Source organism: Cyprinodon tularosa, unplaced genomic scaffold, assembly GCF_016077235.1.
Source record: "Cyprinodon tularosa strain WSP-4 unplaced genomic scaffold, ASM1607723v1 ctg25, whole genome shotgun sequence".
Classification (NCBI taxonomy): Eukaryota; Metazoa; Chordata; class Actinopteri; order Cyprinodontiformes; family Cyprinodontidae; genus Cyprinodon; species Cyprinodon tularosa.
The window spans coordinates 795015-817601 of record NW_024038928.1 but is presented as its reverse complement, the minus strand read 5'-3'; the positions used below and the strand labels follow the sequence as shown (position 1 = coordinate 817601).

The 22587-nt window shown below is 40.1% G+C and overlaps 1 protein-coding gene across 1 annotated transcript in view; it reads right to left on the bottom strand.

Moving 5' to 3' along the window:
- Positions 1–4611: 4611 nt before the first annotated feature.
- The window catches only part of LOC119785514 (signal-induced proliferation-associated 1-like protein 2), a 34919-nt gene continuing 16943 nt past the window's right edge, over positions 4612–22587 (bottom strand). The window contains exons 6-17 of the mRNA XM_038288227.1: positions 22299–22456; positions 21589–22171; positions 21241–21515; positions 20173–20349; positions 19814–19896; positions 18461–18537; positions 18129–18382; positions 9790–9832; positions 7394–7580; positions 7183–7270; positions 7004–7082; positions 4612–5101 (exon numbers count right to left, since the gene is read on the bottom strand). Coding sequence (XP_038144155.1) covers positions 4958–5101; positions 7004–7082; positions 7183–7270; positions 7394–7580; positions 9790–9832; positions 18129–18382; positions 18461–18537; positions 19814–19896; positions 20173–20349; positions 21241–21515; positions 21589–22171; positions 22299–22456 — 2148 coding nt within the window. The 3' untranslated portion in view covers positions 4612–4957. The remainder of the gene's footprint in view (positions 5102–7003; positions 7083–7182; positions 7271–7393; positions 7581–9789; positions 9833–18128; positions 18383–18460; positions 18538–19813; positions 19897–20172; positions 20350–21240; positions 21516–21588; positions 22172–22298; positions 22457–22587) is intronic.

Sequence of the window (22587 nt, the reverse complement as noted above, 5' to 3'; positions counted from 1 at the left end):
CGGAACTCACTTTCTAGCCACTTTCTGAGAGCTAGCCTATGGCCTAATTGGCTTTCTATGATTGCAACTCTCTTTGGTGTTAAATCAGTATTAAAGGGTCAGTTTAAGTTAATCTAAGTTTTTTGGGATTATTTTTTGGGTATTTTTATTGTAGCATTTCTCATGCAGTGTTTTTCCTTTGCATTTTGTGCATTTCAGCACTTTTATGTATTTTCAGCCGTTTTGAAAATTTTAGTAACCATATAACATAAAAAATGTGATCTACAAATGCCAATACATGTTGCAGATTTATAACCCTGGTGTAGGTTTTGTCCAAAATCCACTTATTAGGTTAAAACTTCAGGAATTCCATTTGTTTCTATTATATAATCCTAATTCTAATTATCTTCTAATGCAACAGCAAAATTAGTGCATTTGACTTAAGTTGGTCGTCTGCATCTAACCTATCCCCTTAGGGAGCAGTGCACTGGACTGTTGGGGGGAATATTCTTAGGCCAGGACGTAAACATCCTGCAAAACTTCATGCCACCAAAATCCTATTTCTGCTGATTTTAGTTCATTTAGATTATCTGTTCAGCTTCTATTGTCTGTGAAATTCTTTTACTGAGCAGCAGAGGACACCACAGACTGGATCATTTTAAACATGTCTAAAAATCCACTTTTTTAAAAGAGCTTTTTATTGAACTCTACTCTTTTTCCCTTGCAGTTTTGGTTGTTGTTTGCTTGATTAATAATGTAGCCCTTTAGATTTCATAAAAACTAAATACATACAAATTAAAATGTATCATCATTATTCATCTGTTAAACAATTTTTCTTCCTTTTATCTGTGTGCAACTGATTTAATTCACATCAAACTGGCCACTGACTTCCACAAGGAGGCGGTGTCACATTGATTGAACAAGTTCAACTCTGAGGGGATAAAAGCTAAAAGAATCCAATTTTAAATTATTCATACTGTGAACAGAATTTAGCTGAGAGGAAGGAGAGCAGAGAGTTATTCAGAGAAATGTTTCTGTCCTTCGTGTTGAATAAATAAACCAGCTTTCCTTTAAAAAACAGGAACTGGTGTAAGAAAAAAAAAGCTCAGAAGAGATCACATAAAAACAACAGGAAGATGTTAACATCAATAGAACCAGAAAGTCTCCCTGTAAGGAACATGAGTCATCAATTTTAGATGAGCTCTGCCTTAATTGCTTCGATTCTCAGAAGTTCTGATTTTAATCAGGCGTTAATTCTGAAAATGGAATAAGATGGGCCACATTTTGTCGGTTCTACAAGCGAAATTAAATGGCACAAGAGTATGATGAAAACATAAGGAAACAGAAGAATGATTCTGTGAAGAACAGCTATGGAAATATTAGGAAATGAAGACATGAAGTTGATCCAATTGACGTCCAAGTGATCCCTTTACAATTTTACTACAGTTTAAAGATGTGCAATAAAAATATGCATGGATGAGGATCAAACTTTGAATTTTTCCAACTCTATAATGTGACGTCCTGCTCTCTGTACCTGCTTTACTGTTAACTCTGAGTCATTAGAGGCAGGGATGTTGATTTAATGCAAACTTCTAGCTTTGAAATGAAGGCAGTGAGTATTTTTCATGCATTCAGCCAGCTCTTTATCAGGGTCTTCACATCTCTGCTGTAAATACCCTCTTTGCATCCTGCTGCTCCACTGTAACCCTCATCTTCTGTTTTTTCTGCATCACTCTACTTAATGAGTTGTTGCAGTCTTCCACTTTGCCACAGATCTCACAGAGTATTTTTCTTTTCACATATATTTCAAGGGTGTTCTCTCTTCTTCTCCTTTACATTTTTGGCATTTTCACATCTGCAACATGAAAGAAAAAATATGACCAAAAGTATCTGGCTTTTGCCTGCTACTGTAAATTAAACCAGTAGTTCAATCTAACCAATGTTGACAAATGGCAGCACTGTAATTTCTTCACAGATGGACTTCAACAGAAATCGCAGCTTAATGCCCATTTCACAACCAAAACTAAACTAAAATATGAGGTCTCTGACAGAAGGAAGTAGACCAAACGATTATCAAAAACAGAAATCATCGGAGATCAATTGGAATAGGGTTATATATGTCACCATTAGGTTGAGATTGAGAGGACCCAAATGCAGAGGCAGAGAGGCTGAGGTGATTTCTTGCATTTTAAATAATAAACACAAACAACAATTGAGGCAAAAATCCAACTTAAAATGTAACACAAACCGGAACCATGGAGACATCAAGGGAAAATAATCACAAGGAGCCAGGGAAAGACGAGGTAGGACAGAGTAAGACGAGGAACCGGCACTGAGGAACTGCACAAGGAGTGTATTCATGTGAGACTGAAAAAAGCGAGAACTAACGAGCAGATTGGGAGCAGGTGTGAACAGAGCAGCAAAGAAAGGAGGTAGGGAAAAGGAGAGTAACATAAGAGGTAAACAGTGGGGAACAAATAAAAACCTTAGAACTCAAATATATCCAGAAAATACAACAAAATTGGAATTAAACCAATAAAACTACAAAACATTGAGCAAAGTAAAATATAACAGAATCAAGACAATGACAATATATTCTTTTCTAAATCAGTGAGATTCCAGAGAACCAATGTGAGAACCATTATCCACACATACACAACGTGAAACAGAGACTAAAGACTGTCTAGGAGGAGCTGACCTACCAAAGTACTACAAAAGCAAAGTAATAATCCATTCAGGAGGTAGAAATAGATGTGTCAATTGAGGTCAGAGGTCATGAATAAACTGGAGTTTAAAGGCCAGAACTGCTGCTGATCATCACACCTGCAGTCAAACAAGATGCTGATATTGGTGAAGCATGGAGCTGCTATGCTAACCTGAGTTCTGCCAAAACATCCAGAAAGAGGTCAAACAGTGATCTCAATGACCCCCCGTTACTAAGGGGTCGACCTGTTTTTTTCGGTTCAATTTGCATGCTTTCTAAGCCATAACAAGGCTTTTGTTGAGCTAGTCTACAAAGCATGAAACTCAACGCTAATCCAGACATTTTGAATGGAGTAAGCTTCCTGGATGGGAAGTGAAACGTCTTCAAACTTGGAAAACAATGTGGTTTGTTTCATAACTTTTCTAACATGAGTATGACCTGGATGACAGAGAATCTTCACCAGCATTTAAAAAGAAAATGTCAAGCTTTCAGTTTGTGACCTCAATCCGAAGTTAAGTTGGAACCTTCAGCAACATTTGGATCCTAAGCTCACCAGAAAGTCCACCTCTAACTTCCTTAAGCAAGAAAATAAGCCCGAAGGCCTGATCTTTAAAGATTGTTAAGAGAGCTAAATTGCATGTGCAACTTTATTTTTTGCATCCAATAAGTTGGTGTGTTGCAGGTGATCTACGAAAAATGCTTCACAAACATTAAGACCTGCAAACCAACTTTGTCCCGCCTATTAAAATGAGCAGATTGAGTTTGATACAGGCAGTTTGGGCGTAAAAGAAAGATGAGGCTCTAAGCCATGTAGCTGGAGGTAATAATGACAAAATGTGATATAGCCGATAAAATTCAAAATAAAATGCATACATCTCACATAGTTTATTTCAAAGTGCTACATACAAAGTAAAAATAAATTGATGAGATTGAAATGCCAGTTGAAATAAAAAAAAAAAAAATTATAAAACATGAAAAAGTTGCCTTTGTCGCCTGACTGACCCGCCGCCAAATATTCAACAAAGATAGAATCCAATGTCAGATTCACAGCAAAAGGGGCTCTGGGATCTGAATTTACCTCCACCAAGTCCTCCTAGCAGCAGTTTGTCCCGATATACACCGAAACTGTTCCATGCACAGCACCTTAAAGAACATTTAAGAAAAAAGATCCCTCTTATAGTGAGAGATGTTCACTTTCAGACCTGATTTACATTGGAAAATAACTTTGAACACTTTAAATATTTAAATTTGTTTATCCATTAATTTTCGCTGTTGGATATTAGAATCTGATCTGCATGGCGATGAAGGGACACGCTAAAGCAGGCAAAGAATAGATACTGAACTTCTCAATAATGCTCTGGGTGCTAATAACATTATCGAAAAGCTTCAGCAGCAGTACCGTTGTGGCGAATATCAGATTTATAGTCCCAACACTGCAGAGATGTTGAAATCTCTGTTAAATGTTGCCAAACCCATTTGCACAGGGACAGATAAAAACCTTTCAATAAATCAAACATTATCCGCTGCATATCTGATTCAATAACCATTTAAAACAACAATTTTCATTAATTTCAGACAGAACTATTCACATACTTGCACTATATTAAGCCGAATTTCCAATATTCACCACTGTTCGTCGCCATTTAACTTTTTCTTCCGAGCATGGAGCAGGTGGCTTGCTTGGACTTGCAGTGAATCATGGGATACACAAGGTTACGTAAGATACACCGGACCCATCCTTTAAAACTGGCAAAAAGAAGGCTGCATTTGTCTGCCGCATAAAGGGGAGTCTTCCAATCCGATTAGGCCTTGGCGCCATGCAATGATGAGCCACTAGATTCGAACTCAGCATATGCATCCAGCAGGTCCAACCCGACCATGAGGCGAACATTGGGGGCCCACTTCATCCCAAACCACTGATACCACAATAATTATCACAGTCATTTTATTTTAATGTTGGGAGAAACTATAACAACATCCAGCAGGTATACACTTTAAACAGCTTTCAAATTTTGACACGACATAAGACTTTAGCCCTAATTAACCAGAGGGCCGTCAGTTCTGTAACATCACGTCTGGAAATGTTGGCTCGATTCTGCTCTGATGCCTGATAACAGATAGCTGAGTTAAAAAAAAAAAAAAGTTCATAACTTGTAAACATATTTGTTCTGGGTTTCTTTTTCCAGGGAAATCCAAAACAGTCCTGCTAACAGGAGGAGTGGGCTGTCCCGATTGGTCATCTTCACAGCCGAGTTGCTGTAGTTGGTTGTGTTGCTATGGCAACGATCCTCTGCGCACCATCCAGGAGGTGAAGCGTCGAATCTGCTCGGCAGCGCTTTGACTCTCCTCCTGCAGACGGAGGTTATCCTGACGGAGGTTCAGAACTTGCTCCTGCAGCGCCGCCTTGTCCTGCTGCTCCTGAACACATCATGTGAACACAGGTTCACACCGTCAACATCAAATACAAGCATTTTTCAAGGACCTTTCAGAACCGATTTCTTCAAATTCAAGGACCATTTGTGCTAGCATTTACCACTTAAAGTATCATTTATAGCCATGTTTTCATAGAGATAAGTAATCAGAATAAACGGCCGATCAGACTAAAAACGTGTCCGAATATTCTTATCGTATTCGTCAGTATCTGAGTTAAAATGTATTCTGACTGAAAGGGGTGGTTGGAGTCCGACCAACGTGCATTTAAAGGCATGTCAGCATCAGTTTATTCTGAATGAGGTCAGCTCAGCTGAGTGCACATGTAGAAAAGTGACACTGTATAATTGGCGTACTGGCAGCATTTTGGTATAAAAGAGTGTTCACAGGAGGAAAACTTCAGTTCTCCTCCAGACTGCATCCCCATCATAGGGTGAGTGAGAAGGTGAGTGTGATGGATCCTCCCTGTGTTCAGGTCCACATATGACGCTGAATCTGCTGCGACGGCAAACCTTCGGTCTTTCTTTTTCTTTTAATTTATTCTTTTTTTTGTGCAGGCGGTAAACAGCAGCTAGGTTAATGCCGCGATCAAAGACATCTTTTTATGCAGAATGGGAACCTCTGGGTCTAAGGGGAGCAGCTTTAACGGATGCAGAAGCATCATTTCATGGGCATTACGCTGTCTGTTATGCATAAGTTAGGCTGTCATTGGACACAAGTTCTGGAATGGTTATGAATACTAGGGTTGGAACGGTTCACAAAATCCATGGTTCGGTTTGGTTCACGGTTTCGTGGTCACGGTTTTCGGTTCGGTTCGGTATATGTTGATTGTTACACTGAAATCCCATAAAAATTAAGGAAATTAATGAAAACATCCCAAAAAATTAATGAATTGTAATTATTTTTAATGATCCGTGGAAACCCTGATTCATTTCCGAATGTTTTGCTGCTTTGAATTTAATCATTTCGCGCATGCCCTCTACGATCTCCAAGGAACTCAGAGCGGAGCAGACGGGAGCCACAGCGGAGGCAGTAGGCTTTGCTTTGCGCAGGCGGTCTGCAGCGCAGCGGGGCGGAGCGCTGACGGAGTATGTGGGATTTCGGGGTTAGCCTGACATGTTGGTCATGTTGCTGTTGGTATAAACAAAACGTGTTGCACAATGCTTGCACACTGTTGCACTTTTATCCACAACTTTCTTTCCACCGTCATCGTAGGTCACTCTAAATGCAAAGTGGTCCCATACAGCAGACCTATAAAGTGCTGCTGGCGCGTCTTCCAACTCCTGTTCTTTCCCACTCGCCATACCCACACAATTCTCCACAACAACTGATTTTTTTCTGCTACACCCGGCTACGCTGCTTTGCTTCTTCTTCTTCTTGTTTACTACTGGTGGTTGGCTCTGGTCGCAGTACCGCCACCTTCTGCTCTGGAGTGTACACGCTTCGCCTATGAGAAAAAGGAGCAGCGCATGAACCGAACGAAACACACGCGAACCGAACCGAGACAGTCGAACCGAACGGTTCGGACCGTTTTCAAAAACCGTTCCATCCCTAATGAATACGCTATGTATACGCCAAAAGTTGAAAAAAATACAAAGAAAGTTCAGAGTATGCCAGTATTTGAGGAGATTCTAGGACGTCGGGCATATGCTGACTAAATTGGCAAGGTGCGACAGGGCCCTAACTGAAGAGGAGGAGTATATATGCCAAACAGAACAAAAACTGGGGTAATCAACTGATTGGGAGCAGATGTGGACAGAAGAATCTAGAAGGGAGCAAGGGGAAGGAGACTGACACAAGAGGGCGACAGAGAATACATAAGAACTCAAATAAATAAACATAAGCAAAAAGTGCAAAACAGTGACGGGGACCCGGTGGAGCCCTGCTTACCTTTAGGAGCTCCAGCTGGAGCTGATGAAGAACCTCCTCCAGCTGTGACAGCTTACCCGAGAGGGACGTTGTGATGTCACTGAGGGGGGACGGACAAGTGATTTCATTTTATTTACCAAACAGCATCATCAATGACACGGGAAAGAGACTTCAAAATGGCACCAGGTGTGTGTTTTTACCTGTCCAAGGCAGTGCAGCGTGATGCCACTTTCTGAATGGAACGAAGCTTGTTGTCAGCCAGAGACGATGATGAAAACCTGCCTGCAGCTGATCGAACATACAAATCACCATTTTAAATACTCAACAAGGACCAAGCATTGACCTCAATTCATTTTCAAGCCCCTAATCCTAGAAACTAGTTGTACTGTTAAAACTCACACATCGGCTCACCTTTCTGAAGAGGCGCCGGCTGATGTCGGATGATCGGCAGCGTCACGCTGTGATGGCGCCGCTGCAGGAGGACCGGCATCTGCGACGACCTACCAGAGCTGACGAGCAACAAGCTGTCACATGATTTGCTTCGAGTCAGACGGTTCTGTGGAGATGAGACCAAGACGCTGGAGGCTCTGTTGTTGGACTGGGAGAAATGACAGAGTCCATGATTCAAACGAGGTCGCTAAGCTTCCTTTCCCTTTTCTGGCTAATCTTTCCTACATTGAAACAGTAAATTCACTAAACAAAAATCTGGCATTTCTGACCAAAATTTAGACAACTTTGTAGACAACAAGGCAACTTTTTAAAAATAAAATCACATGTTAGTAATATTTAGTTTGTATAGAAGGTTCTTTGTTGTGTTCATTGAAGCCAATTCATGGTCAATCAAAAATACAGTTAACAGATGACCATATCACTGTATCAAGAAGTTTACACACAACCGTAAACAGTATAAACTATACATTTTACACACTATATAAATATAGTGTGTATACTGTGTATATTAATAGCAGTGTATTTTTTTGTAGTATACACTAAATTATAAACACTATATAGTGTACACTAGTATACCATGTGTACTGATGTATAATAATTGAAAGGGACAGTGTACATTAAAAAGCATTCCTGCAAATGCACCAGAATTAGCCAAAAGGCTATTTTTCATCTGTTGTCCATGGACAGATCTTAAAATTGTCTAACTAAAAAAAACACAATGTTAGCATTTTACAAATGAAAAATACAAATATAAAAAGAAATAAAAACAGCTATAACTCTTCAATACCGATTTAAAAATACAGAAAAAGTGTTCGCTGGACTACAGATTTTAGGTTCATAAAATAGAATAAAACATTTAAACTATATATATACACACTATAGTGTCTACTAGTGTTAATTTCGTTAACGAAAACTAAACGAAAATATATTCGTCAAAGCACATTTTTCACCGAACGAAAACTAGACGAGACGAGACGAAAATCCCCACTAATAAACAATAACTGCGAGTAAATCAGAAATAATTTTCGTGGACTAATAATGACGAGACGAAAATCCAGTTCGGTAAATACTGGGCTAAAATCTATGGACATTTTAGTTCACAAAGACGAGACGAAAATTACATATTATTATTTTATGTTTTTTTTCAAATCCTGTCTCCTCTTCCGCCTTTCTCGTTAGCTCACCCACTTTCAAACCTGGAGCGGGCGGCACAGAGTAGCCTACACATTACATGGAGCAGACAGGAGCTGAATTCAAGGCAACAGGTTAAAAGTAAAACATACTTTGCATGGGATTCGGGAGAAAGAGGAGACGTGATATATGGACACATTTTCACTTCATTGAAGTGGAGAACCTAACCAAATGCAGGATTTTAGTCGAAAGGAAGGAATGTGGCCACATGATAGCTGGAAAAAAACACAACAAACCTGAAGAGACACGTCGCAGTTCACCACAAAGACATTACGGTAAGTTACCAGAAAGATTGGTTGTTTATTATGTAACATTAAATCAACGGCTATAATGTCCCAATGATAAACTAACTGATGTTAGCTAACTTTCATAGCATTTAGTATCCAGGCTGGCTACGTTATGTTAGCTTCTTAGCACGTAGCGACCTTAGCCACTTGTTGATAGAATTGTATGTGAAGTTAAATTTATGCTAACTTAGATATGTTATACAGATCATCACTAAATGACAATTTAGTCATTATTTTTGAAAGCGGGAGGAGGCAACAGAGTCCCCGGAGAGAACCCACACATGCAGAAGGAAAGCATGCAAATGCTATGCTGGGAATCAAACCCAGAAAATGCTTTCTGCAAGGCAGCAGTGCTACAAACTACACCACCATCCAGCCCTTATCTAGATTACCAATTGTGTCCATTATTAGGTAGTATGCTGAGTCAGTCATCTCAGTCATCCAGCTCATGGATGACTGAGAAGTATTCGGTAGAACTGTAACAATTTCTCTAATGACTTGAGGACCTTGATTACAACATATAGTGTACAATATATACACTATACGGTATATACCATATAGTTTATGCTGTATAGAGTACACTATATACAAATTCTAGCATTTATAGCACATAACATCCTGTATACATGACTATATAATGTATACGCTAGTATACACTGTGGTACACTATAAAGCTTATATATCATATTCTATATTATATACAGTACTCAATACATAACACATGGTGTATACTACGTAGCATACTCTATGTAAAAATAGAAAAAGTTTGTGAATCACTGATGAAGAACAGGATGTCATCAGATTAGAAAGTCTCGGTTTATTTTATTTAGTGCTTCATCGATTTGTTTTCATTATGAAAGAGGAATATTTTAGACTCACCTTCTTGGCTACAAACATGTCTGTTATTGGCTGACATCTGGACCTGGAGGAGGTAAGAGAAGCACAGGTTAATAACCCAGTGGGGGGGTAGTGAGATGGTTTTATCAATCAACGTGATTTTATCCCTGCGGCTTATAGACAGCCAAAATATATTATATTAAGTAAAAGAATTGGAATGTCAAAAAATACAATTAAAAGCATTAGATAAAATAATGAAATGAACTTTTAAATAATCCAATGTCTCTTAAATATTTCAAATACATTTAAAATAATGAATCGCAATAATTAAAATCAATCTTAAATTTAGAATACCGTAAATTCTCTAATATTGGCCTGTATTCCATTAGCGGCCGGGACTCTAACATTGGCCGGTCTCGCTGTCAGAGGAGGTAAATAATGGACGGTCTCTCATACAGGCCGGGGCTATAAACGTTTTTTCTGGGCATACCTCAACATTATACTTGTGGTAGTAACATACAAGTACCACAGCCCTGCGCTGCTGGACGACAGGCCCTGACTGCTGCCCGTCTGCGCGAGGAAGAGAACAGACACGCAGCAGAACATGAGGAGGAGCGCGAGTGATGAGATTAAAGAGAGAGATGAAGAGGAGGAGGAAACTGAGGAGGGGGATTAAACAGAATTGGAGGATTTTTTTTTTTCTTTTTTACTTCAAACCAAGCGAGACCTGGTAACTGTACTTTTTCAATAAATGAACCTAGTGTTTTATAGGTTCAAATAGACACAAAATCTCCTTTTTATTCATTCCACTGGTAGTCTGTTTTGCTCAAATAGCAATAGAGGCCTGTCTCTAATTCTGGCCTCTTTCCAATAAAGGCCTGGACCGCGATGCACTTGAGTGCAATAAAGGCCCGGGCCTATATTAGAGGATTTACGGTATATACATATATAAAAAAAAAAAAAAAAAAAAACTGTTTTCTCACCCCTCGTGGGGTGGTATGTGTCATCCTCAAGCTCGGGTCCTCTACCAGAGGCCTGGGAGTTTGAGGGTTCTGCGCAGTATCTTAGCTGTTCCTAGGACTGCGCTCTTCTGGACAGAGACCTCTGATGTTTTACCTGGAATCTGCTGTAGCCACTCTCCCAGTTTGGGGGTCACAGCCCCCAGTGCTCCAATTACCACTGGCACCACTGCTGCTCTTACTTTCCACATCTTTTCTAGCTCCTCTTTCAGCCCTTGGTATTTCTCAAGCTTCTCGTGTTCTTTCTTCTTGATGTTGCTGTCGCTTGGGATTGCCACATCTATCACTACTGCCTTCTTGTGCTGTTTGTCGATCAACACGATGTCTGGTTGGTTAGCCATCACCTGTTTGTCAGTCTGGATCTTGAAGTCCCATAGGATCTTAGCTCGGTCATTCTCAACTACCTTAGGAGGTGTCTTCCATTTTGACCTTGGGACTTCCAGCCCATACTCATGGCAGATGTTCCTGTACACTATGACAGCTACCTGGTTGTGGCGTTCCAGGTTAACTTATGTATAACTTATGTATATATATATATATATATATAAATAAATAAATAAGGGAGTTTTTCCTCTCCACTGTCGCTAAAAGCATGCTTAGTGTGAGGGATTGTATTTCAGTCAATGAGTCGATGCAATCAACTGGTTTTCCTTAGATAGAAAACTTTGAATTAATTTGACTGGATGTTCTGGTTGAACTGTAAAGTGCCTTGAGATGACGTGTTGTAAATTTGGCGCTATATAAATAAACTGAATTGAATTTAATATTTATTTATATAGCTATAAGTTAACTCTGGCTGTGAGCCCCACAGCGCCGCCATATTCTCTATGAGCAGCTGAGAGACAAACATTACAACCAAAAGTTGTACTTTATCATCCAGATTGCATCATTTATATAACATAAATGAGTATCCAGCAGTGTTTTCACAGCTTTTACAGGTGCTGGTCATAAAATTAGAATATCATGAAAAAGTAGATTGATTTCAGTAATTCCATTTAAAAAGTGAAACTTGTATATTATATTCATACATTACATACAAACTCATATATTTCAGATGTTTATTTTGTTTAATTTTGATGATTACAAATGACAACAAATGAAAATCTCAAATTCATCATATCAGAAAATTAGAATATTGTGAAAAGGTTCAAAATTGATGGCCCCTGGTGCCACACTCTAATCAGCTAATTAACTCAAACCACCTGCAAAAGCCTTTAAATGGTCTTTCAGTCTAGTTCTATAGGCTACACAATCATGGGGAAGACTGCTGACTTGACAGTTGTCCAAAAGACGACCATCGACACCTTGCACAAGGAGGGCAAGACACAAAAGGTCATCGCTAAAGAGGCTGGCTGTTCACAGAGCTCAGTGTCCAAGCACATTAATAGAGAGGCGAAGGGAAGGAAAAGATGTGGTCGAAAAAAGTGTACAAGCAAGAGAGATAACCGCACCCTGGAGAGGATTGTGAAACAAAACCCATTCAAAAATGTGGGGGAGATTCACAAAGAGTGGACTGCAGCTGGAGTGAGTGCTTCAAGAACCACCACACACAGACGTATGAAAGACATGGGTTTCTGCTGTCGCATTCCTTGTGTCAAGCCACTCTTGAACCACAGACAGCGTCAGAAGCGTCTTGCCTGGGCTAAAGAGAAACAGGACTGGACTGCTGGTGAGTGGTCCAAAGTCATGTTCTCTGATGAAAGTAAATTTTGCATTTCCTTTGGAAATCAAGGTCCCAGAGTCTGGAGGAAAAGAAGAGAGGCACTTCATCCACGTTGCTTGAAGTCCAGTGTAAAGTTTCCACAGTCAGTGATGGTTTGGGGTGCCATGTCATCTGCTGGTGTTGGTCCATTGTGTTTTCTGAGGTCCAGGGTCAACGCAGCCACATACCAGGAAGTTTTAGAGCACTTCATGCTTCCTGCAGCTGACCAACTTTTTGGAGATGCAGATTTCATTTTCCAACAGGACTTGGCACCTGCACACAGTGCCAAAGCTACCAGTACCTGGTTGAAGGACCATGGTATCCCTGTTCTTAATTGGCCAGCAAACTCTCCTGACCTTAACCCCATAGAAAATCTATGGGGTATTGTGAAGAAGAAGATGCAATACACCAGACCCAACAATTCAGAAGAGCTAAAAGCCACTATTAGAGCAACCTGGGCTATCATAACACCTGAGCAGTGCCACAGACTGATCGACTCCATGCCACGCCGCATTGCTGCAGTAATACAGGCCAAAGGAGGCCCAACTAAATACTGAGTGCTGTACATGCTCATACTTTTCATGTTCATACTTTTCAGTTGGCCAACATTTCTATAAATCCTTTGTTTTTATTGGTCTTCAGTAATATTCTAATTTTCTGATATGATGAATTTGAGATTTTCATTTGCTGTCATTTGTAATCATCAAAATTAAACAAAATAAACATCTGAAATATATGAGTTTGTATGTAATGTATGAATATAATATACAAGTTTCACTTTTTAAATGGAATTACTGAAATCAATCTACTTTTTCATGATATTCTAATTTTATGACCAGCACCTGTATATTGATCAGTTTCCTCACCAGGAAACATTTTTAATCGCTCTCAAGATTATCCAGCCTCTCAACAGCTGCGTTTTACTCTTAATTTCCCCAATCTGATCTAAACTTTGGTTGATCGGATATTGAAAATTTCTGTTTACATGGACGCGGATAAAATGATCAGATCATGATGCGTCTGTACATGTACCAAGCTTTCAATCAGATTAAATCTCCCCAGAGCCAGTAGTGGGAGAAGACAGCCCCCTCTATCTCTGTCTCATAAACACTTAAGAAATACACCCGACATGCACATAAACTCTTCCTACGTCTAAATTACACAAATCCCAGCTTTCTACTTTGATCAGTCATTGCTTTAATTTATGCTACGCCGCAGCAAAATTTAACCAGAGGTTTTAATTCCAGGTGTGATTAAGCTCCTGCTTGGCAACAATAAACAGAAGAACAATGTCAAGTGTCAAATGTTTATATCCAAAATGGGGTCATAAAGTTTTTATATATATATATTAGTGCTGTCAAAATTATCGAGTTATTATCGCGTTAACGCGAGGCCATTTTAATGGCGATAATTTTTTTAACGTGAGATTAACGCTATGTGGTTTTATGGTACAATTTTCCAAGTACCGGTACATCCCGCTGCAGCCTGCGGGAAGGCGGGGCTATTTTCCCCCAGTCTATGCATTTTCCATAGGCTTCGAGAGTGGAGCTACTCAAGGAAAAAAGACGCTCATACACTGGGTAGCGCTAGTGCCTTTTCTTTAAGCCCCACCACCAACAAACAAGTTGAGTGTCTGGTGGCTAGTAGCAACCTGAAGTACGCTGAGAAAACAGATTACTGAGGTGAAATGGAATCTGCTACGGCAGTCTTGCTGTCTGTGTACGCCACAGGTCGGTATCGTGTGTGTGTGTGGGTGGGTGGGTGTGTGTGTTCTCATTTTTGTTAAGAGGCTGAAAAGTAACTTTCTAGAGCATAGACTACCTCCATCTAGTGATGTCGGTCTATTGATTTTGATGTATTGATTGAAAATTGTTAATTATTACCTTGGTTAATTGACATCTAATGTTAACTCTACTACATTTTATAGCAGTAGGGTAAAATGCTTGTCTTTGTTCAAAAGACTGTATTAACTGTAAAGACTGTCTTTTACATCAGCCTGTTTTCGGGGCCTTTTTTTTTGGCTACATATTTGTTATTTTTTGCTACATGCCTCCCCATCTTCTTGCCATATGTTTCTATGGCATAAATCAGTGTCTGTGACCTGTTTTCATTTTAAAAAAAGAACATTGGCACAAACCTAGCCTGTATGTATTTTTTGTATGTCATCGAGAGCATTTAAATGATTTTCAATCAGAACAAAAATGTGTGATTAAAATGCGATTAATCGCGAGTTAACTTAGGCATTGATGCGATTAATCGCGATTAAAAAAAATTTATCGATTGACAGCACTAATATATATACATAAACACATACATATACATACGCGCACACATACATACACTATATTGCCAAAAGTATTTGCTCACCCATCCAAATTATTGGAATCAGGTGTTCCAATCACTTCCATGGCCACAGGTGTATAAATTCAAGCACCTAGGCATGCAGACTGTTTTTACAAACATTTGTGAAAGAATGGGTCGCTCTCAGGAGCTCAGTGAATTCCAGCGTGGAACTGTGATAGGATGCCACCTGTGCAACAAATCCAGTCGTGAAATTTCCTCGCTCCTAAATATTCCACAGTCAACTGTCAGCTGTATTATAAGAAAATGGAAGTGTTTGGGAACGACAGCAACTCAGCCACGAAGAGGTAGGCCACGTAAACTGACGGAGCGGGGTCAGCGGATGCTGACGCGCATAGTGCGAAGAGGTCGCCAACTTTCTGCAGAGTCAATCACTACAGACCTCCAAACTTCATGTGGCCTTCAGATTAGCTCAAGAACAGTGCGCAGAGAGCTTCATGGAATGGGTTTCCATGGTCGAGCAGCTGCATCCAAGCCATACATCACCAAGTGCAATGCAAAGCGTCGGATGCGGTGGTGTAAAGCACGCCGCCACTGGACTCTAGAGCAGTGGAGACGCGTTCTCTGGAGTGACGAATCGCGCTTCTCCATCTGGCAATCTGATGGACGGGTCTGGGTTTGGCGGTTGCCAGGAGAACGGTACTTGTCTGACTGCATTGTGCCAAGTGTAAAGTTTGGTGGAGGGGGGATTATGGTGTGAGGTTGTTTTTCAGGAGCTGGGCTTGGCCCCTTAGTTCCAGTGAAAGGAACTCTGAATGCTTCAGCATACCAAGACATTTTGGACAATTCCATGCTCCCAACTTTGTGGGAACAGTTTGGAGCTGGCCCCTTCCTCTTCCAACATGACTGTGCACCAGTGCACAAAGCAAGGTCCATAAAGACATGGATGACAGAGTCTGGTGTGGATGAACTTGACTGGCCTGCACAGAGTCCTGACCTCAACCCGATAGAACACCTTTGGGATGAATTAGAGCGGAGACTGAGAGCCAGGCCTTCTCGTCCAACATCAGTGTGCGACCTCACAAATGCGCTTCTGGAAGAATGGTCAAAAATTCCCATAAACACACTCCTAAACCTTGTGGACAGCCTTCCCAGAAGAGTTGAAGCTGTTCTAGCTGCAAAGGGTGGACCGACGTCATATTGAACCCTATGGATTAGGAACGGGATGTCACTTAAGCTCATATGTGAGTCAAGGCAGGTGAGCAAATACTTTTGGCAATATAGTGTACATACATACATTCCTTGGGAAATAAAACTTAAAATTAAAAAAACGTAAAGAAAAGAAACCTTAAAAATAAAAGTTTTTTGAAAGAAAACAAGCTTTAGTTTTTGTTTCAAACCTAAACCAGACTTAAAATGCTGTGAAAACCATGTTTTTGGGTCTAGTATTCCTGCAAGCTGCTTCTGTCGGTGAAGCATGATATTTTTCAAAACCATACATATTCCATTGAATATTGATAATGTTCTAAACGCATTTTATGTTAGTCCCTGAACACAAAAGCTGGAATAGGCCATTAGTCATGATTCTATACCAACATCGCCTGAGGCCCCGCTCCCCCTACGCCAAACGGGGCCATAAGATTGAAGACGGGGAAAGGTATCATTTCCTTTTTTTTTTTTTTTTTTAACAAAACATTATGGCCCAAATTGTTGTACTTGTCACAAGCTAACTAGATAAGCCAGTAAAACATGCCATTTTTTTATGAAATGGTTCAGACACACACTTTTTTGCTGATCTAAAACTAAAAACTAGAACCTTACTGGGAATTTAATATCTTACCAATGTTAGAGGAAAAGGTTCTTCAAGTGAGAGCACAGATCTATGTTTGATGCTGTCATGGTTGCTAGCTGACAGATATTACACTAGGGGAGGGGAGGACGGCTGCTGAAAGAGAGACTGTTCCCAATCAAAGCTCATCACTTCTGGTTGTCACTCTGTGTGAGGTTCCGGCCCACGTAAAGCGGGCCCAGTGAAGGACGCAGCCATAGCTGTGGAACCTACTTTGTAAACATCCGCCATTAAACGAAGGAACATGAGCGGCTGCGCTTATGTCACTAGCCCGTGTATTTACAGCCTAGGATTACTATACCGGACATATTAAGGTAAAAATTTTACTTTTCCTGTACATTCCTGTTTGTATTTGTAAATAAATATAGAACGAGGTAATGTTGTGCGTTTAGGGGGCTGCCAGTCTGTATCAATGCTGTTTTTTTTTTAATGACAGGTTATAATGTTTAGGAACAACTAATCGAAAACACAGCTTACATCTCCTGTCAGCAGCAATAAAGAGGAGCAGCGCTCACATCAACATAATCACAGCAGAGGTTTAGTTGGTAATAATCTAAACATACAGTATTTCCAGTCCATAAATAGATATATGCCCATGGAATAATTCGCCTTAGTTCCAAAGCATGTAGATGTTGGTCTTTAAACGTCTGAAGGAAGGTAACAGGACAATAAACAGATTTTTAAATATTATAATGTCTTTAGCTAAATAGACAAAACTTGTTCTATGGCAGCACATATCAATTGTTTTAATAGTTGGTTAATCGATTGATTATTTTCTCAATTGATGGATTCATCGCAATCCTTTTCTTGTGTGTAGATGTATTTTCTGTTTTTTTGTTTTCTTCTTTTACTTTTTTGTTTTTTACATATTTTCCAAGTCAAAAATGGTTTATCTTATTTGGTGTCTGCCTATTTGTTTATCATTCACAGGATATTGCAAAAACCTAAATAATAAGAACCTTTGCTGTACTTTACAGTGCCGTGATGGATGATAAAATGACTTTTGAAAAATAAATGGTTAATCTAAAAAGATAAATTTACATTTCTAAATAAATAAATAAAAATTGTAAATATAGAATAAAAAAAACAATTGGCTCATTTTAAAGGAATTTCTAAAGATGGAACATAAAAAAATGTATCTACATACACGTAATTATGTTTAATCATATTCTAAAGAAACAATTTTATATTCGATGGAAGAATTAGGTTTAATAGTTTATAGTTTATAAAGGTTTGTCTTAAATACTGCTATAAGCAAATGGGTAACAATTTAATTCAGCTGATAATTATTTTAAAAATCAATTAATCGTATCAGTCCTAGATTTTGCCAGAAGTACCAAAGGTTTTCCTGTTGAGTTTTTCCTTTCATGCAATCAGCTGTGTTTCCTTGGCTAGAAAACCTTTAATAAAACTGTATAATAAACTGAACTTGACTGCATTGTTTGACTAACTGTATCAAATGGGAATCAGGATCTGTCTGGATGAATACAGGCAAACAAAAACTTGTCACCTAGCAAGAGAACCTGGTCCACTTAGGTCAGTCCTGTGGCTGTTGGAGGCAGCTGGTTCCTTCCTCAGGACATCTGCAAGTACCAGTGTTGCCCCGGCAACCTGAGGGAGCACAGACGAGGGGTAGTGGGTGGAGTCTACGCCGCTGTCTACCGACACCCCTCTGAGACCGATGAGTCGGGGACAGGAAGCTTTGCCGTCGCTACTATTGCTGGACAATGTGTTGCTGCAACTTGAGCAACTTTTGGCTCCAAACTGCAGAGAAACACGTTCATATGTCTATCAGGAGAAGAAGACTTTAATGCAGAAATGAGGACTTTAATCTGGACTTACCGTCTGCTGCGTGCTGCTGCTGTCTCCGTCTGTCGGACTTGAGGCTTTGGTCACATGAAGAGGACGGTGTTTGCGTTCTGGAAGGGAACATGAGGACATCAAAGCGTTTTATCAGTCAGACTAAAGCTGAGGAATAAAGAATTAGGATCTTTAGGTATAAAAATTATTCAACAAAGGTTTATCTGTTATTACCTCACTAATTTTACAACCAAGACTCAAAGACTGTTGAGTTAATTGGGTTCAATTATTGTTGCAAAGACAATGTTTTCTAAACTGATATTGTAAAAAAATCATAATAATAAACCAGACATGCGAATTTGAAAAATGTATTAATTAAAAAGGTTTTCGGAGTAGCTGTTTTTTTTCCCTCCAATTTATTTATTTTTTTTTTCAAATTTTATCTTTTCAGACTCAACTTTTTTATTTTTTATTTTTAAGAGGGTTTAAAGTTTCACTTTTTATTTTCTTCAGTTTCTCTTTTTAGGATTAGTTTTAAAAACTTATATTCTTTTCTAATTTTATTTCACAGATTTCACCTCAAGCCCAATACAAATGCTCGCTTTTGGCCAATTAAATGTTGCTAAAGTTCATGCTGACAAACAGAAATGCGTGAGGCGTAGTGATGAAAGAAAAAAAAGCAGATTCGATCAAATGTCGTAATTTTTCATTAGACGATATTAGCATTGATTCAAAATATAGTCAAATCTTTAATATTAAAATAATATTCAATTAAAAACCTTCATTGTCATTGCCTTAGTTTTATAAAATCTTTAACCCTCCCACCACTAGCTGGCAGCACAGCGCCCAAGGATCTGTTATTCAGCTGCTCTGCATCAGGTTTTCCAGAGCCATATTATTATTATTATTATAATAACAATCACAATATATTTTCTTTGTTAATGACTTGGGATAAATCATACCATCACACATCACACATTCAAATCACATTGTAAAATAGTTGCCAATTCACACAACCGTAGTGAAGAGCAACATGACTAGGTGATAAAAAAAAATGTAAAATGCAAATTGAATAGAATGTAATGTGTAAAAATTCAGTCTGAAAACAGTACTTGAGAGAGTTAGAGTCATTTAAAAAATGTAAATACGAACAGAATTGAAAAGTAAAATAAAAATAAAAATAAAATAGAATCAGAACGAATCCTCTCAAAACTTTTCTAATTAAGAACTTAATTTTTTTTTTTTTTCAAATTTCCTTTTAGAAAACAATTTATCTGCTGCCAAAAATAATGAACCAAAATGCACTTCAAGTTCTCCTAAATATCTTATATCAGACTACTGAAAGTTTGTCTTTTAATCTGGTGGTAAACTGATTCTGCTTCCATTTCTACTCACCTTTGACCCCACCAGTCCAACCAGTCCTGTCTTGCGTGGAATCTGGGCTTTCATCAGAGCCAATCAACCAATGAGGAGGTGATCTGAAGCGCAGAGTAACAGAACATTCATCAATGGTGGAAATGTAAAAAAAAAAAAATTATTAAATGGAAATGTTAATTTGACTGCTAAGCTGCTGCTCATTCACAGTCAGACAGCTGTATGTATCGAAATTTCATTTTGTATACACTTTCTGTATAGAAAATGACAATAAAGTTTGTTGAAGTCTAAATGCTGATCTGGTTCTTAATCCATTCTGATCTGGTTCTGGTTTGGCTCAAATGAACAAGCAAGTTATTCTGAACGTTTGATGGCAATACCTGCTTCCTTCCTTCATGTCAGCGCTGTTCGTCCGTTTGATTGGACTGGTCATTACTCTGGGTGTGGGCGGGGCAGCAGGCTGGAAGTTGGGTGAAACCGCTCTACAGGTGCAGGAAGTGACATCAGAGTCCAGTTTGACCTCTAGGAGAGGCAGCCGGTAGGTTTCAGAGAAGCTCCTGAGATGAAAGCTTCAGTCAGAGAAGGTTCGGCGTTTTCCTTTTTTAAGAAATTTCATGAAATAGTTGACGGACAACAAACAACATTCAGCAGAAACCGAAATGTAGCTCATGATCTGAAGCTGTCTAGTTCTGAGCCACATTCAGAGCTGCTCATTTACTCAGTCATCTGAAAATATAGGCTTAAAAAGCAACAATTAAAGGTATAGTGGAGGATTTTCTGAAATTTTTGAAAAGACCCGCCCTCTCCACCTTAAAAAAATGCACAACCCTTTACCTGCTCCTGAGAGGGAACGCCTCGAGAGAGAGCATGAACGAGCCCATTTCTTCTTGTGCACGCTCTGTTTAAAAGTTGCTGTTTGTACGGGTCATACAAGCTTACTTTCCAAAAGAAAATATTTTTCCACTGTCAGACTCACCACCGGTAAGTGATACGGGGGACGAGCACGTAGGATGGACTTACGTAAACACATTACCAGAATAATTGACAATTAGGAGGACCACTTATTTTGATGATCCACCCGGAAAAAGAAAATCCTCAACTATACCTTTAACTAAAAAACAAAAATGATTACAACTAAAACTAACAACATTTCCTCCTGCTCTCTAAAGACTAATGCTAAGTTCACACCTAAAGCAGCAAAGGCAGCAGGAGCAGCTAGTTTACATGCAAAGTCTATGGTTGAAGCGCATCAAGGTGCAGCAAAACCGCTGCTCCAGCTGCTCAAAACGCACTGTTTTATGCAGCTTATTTGAGCTGCTCTTAGCGTTGTAGGCTCTTGTGGAATGAAGTTAAGCTCATTTCATTAGGACGCCATCTTTTCTCTCGACCTACCTCCGTCTCTACACTTCCTTTTGAAAACAGAACACAGGAAGTGAAACATTTCCTACCTTCGCGGCGTCCCGTCTCTGTGCGGTGGGAGGACGACGGCAGTGACGTTTGTCGCTGTCCTCAGCAGCTCAATCATCTGCTCATGAGAAAGCGTCACCGTAGCGACGGAGCAGATTTCCACCAGCCTGCAGCCAGGACGAAGTCCCACCTGCCAGGCAAAGCTGTGGGACTCGACGTCTGCCACCACGCCCTCGAAGTTGATGTGAAAGCCGAGCTGACCAAGGCGGTTCCTCCTCAGGGTCACATTCGCTGCCGCAGCGCCTTGGGTCACCAACTGAGGGGAGTCACATGGTTGGATTCTAATCGGGTCAAAGGTAGAAAGGGGGTAATTGGATTACACTGCTAACCTGCAATCTCTGTGTGATCTCTGTGGAGTCCTCCCAGCGGCCGTCTCGTGTAGAAAATGCCACATGGAGCCCATTTTGGTAGAACAATTTGACGGACCCATGTGCGGTGCTCCAGCCAATCACGTCTCTGCAAGTACAGTTGAACACCACCTTCCTGCCTGCCTCGTCTATCAACACCACCAACTCACTTGAGATAGCTAGTCGGCAGGCGACGACAGCAGAGCTGCTTGGGTCCCTGACCGTCACGCTCCAGGTGAGGGCGCCGGCGCTCTGCAGGTAGGAGAGTGGCTGTGGCGCGAGGCGGTCCTTCTTCTTGCCAGCCAAAGAAATAAAGCTGAACCGGGCATTGGAGGGAAGGTCTAACGGTGTCGACGTCACAAAGGTCTCTACCAACTGCTTTAGCTGCTCCCGTCGGCTATGGGTCGCCATGGTGAGAAATGGCTTAGACTTGAGGGTGGCATGTTTGGCATTAATGATCTTTGTCAGCAGGAAGTCGATGAAGGCATGTGAGGCTGGAAACATCCAACCAGACCGGATTGATGGCCCAAAGGGCGGGATGCCCCTCGATCTGAATGCTGCAAGACTGAAAGACGCAGCAGCGAAACATGGTATGAGATCATCAGGTGTCACAATGACAGGGGTGACTCCAGCAATTGTAGGTCGAGTAACATCTTTCAAAGTACAGATCTCACTTGTGGGCGAAGTCTCACCTGTAATAGGTATGCTGGGTGCACGGTCGGTGCACTGTGATGACGATGATTACACAGAGGAAGTGGGAGCGGATGTTTTGTGGGTTAAAGGGTGGCGCATCGGGTTCCTGGAAAATCACTGTAACTGTGTTGTTCCCGACGAGATGCGTACTCAGCATCTGACAAAGAAAGCAGTTTGTAATGAGTTATCATGGAATCCCAGTTTTATCTGTACCAACTGAACAGGAAGTTCAGCTGACTTCACCTCCACACGGCTACTTCACAACCCAGTGCTGTCTTCATGTATCAG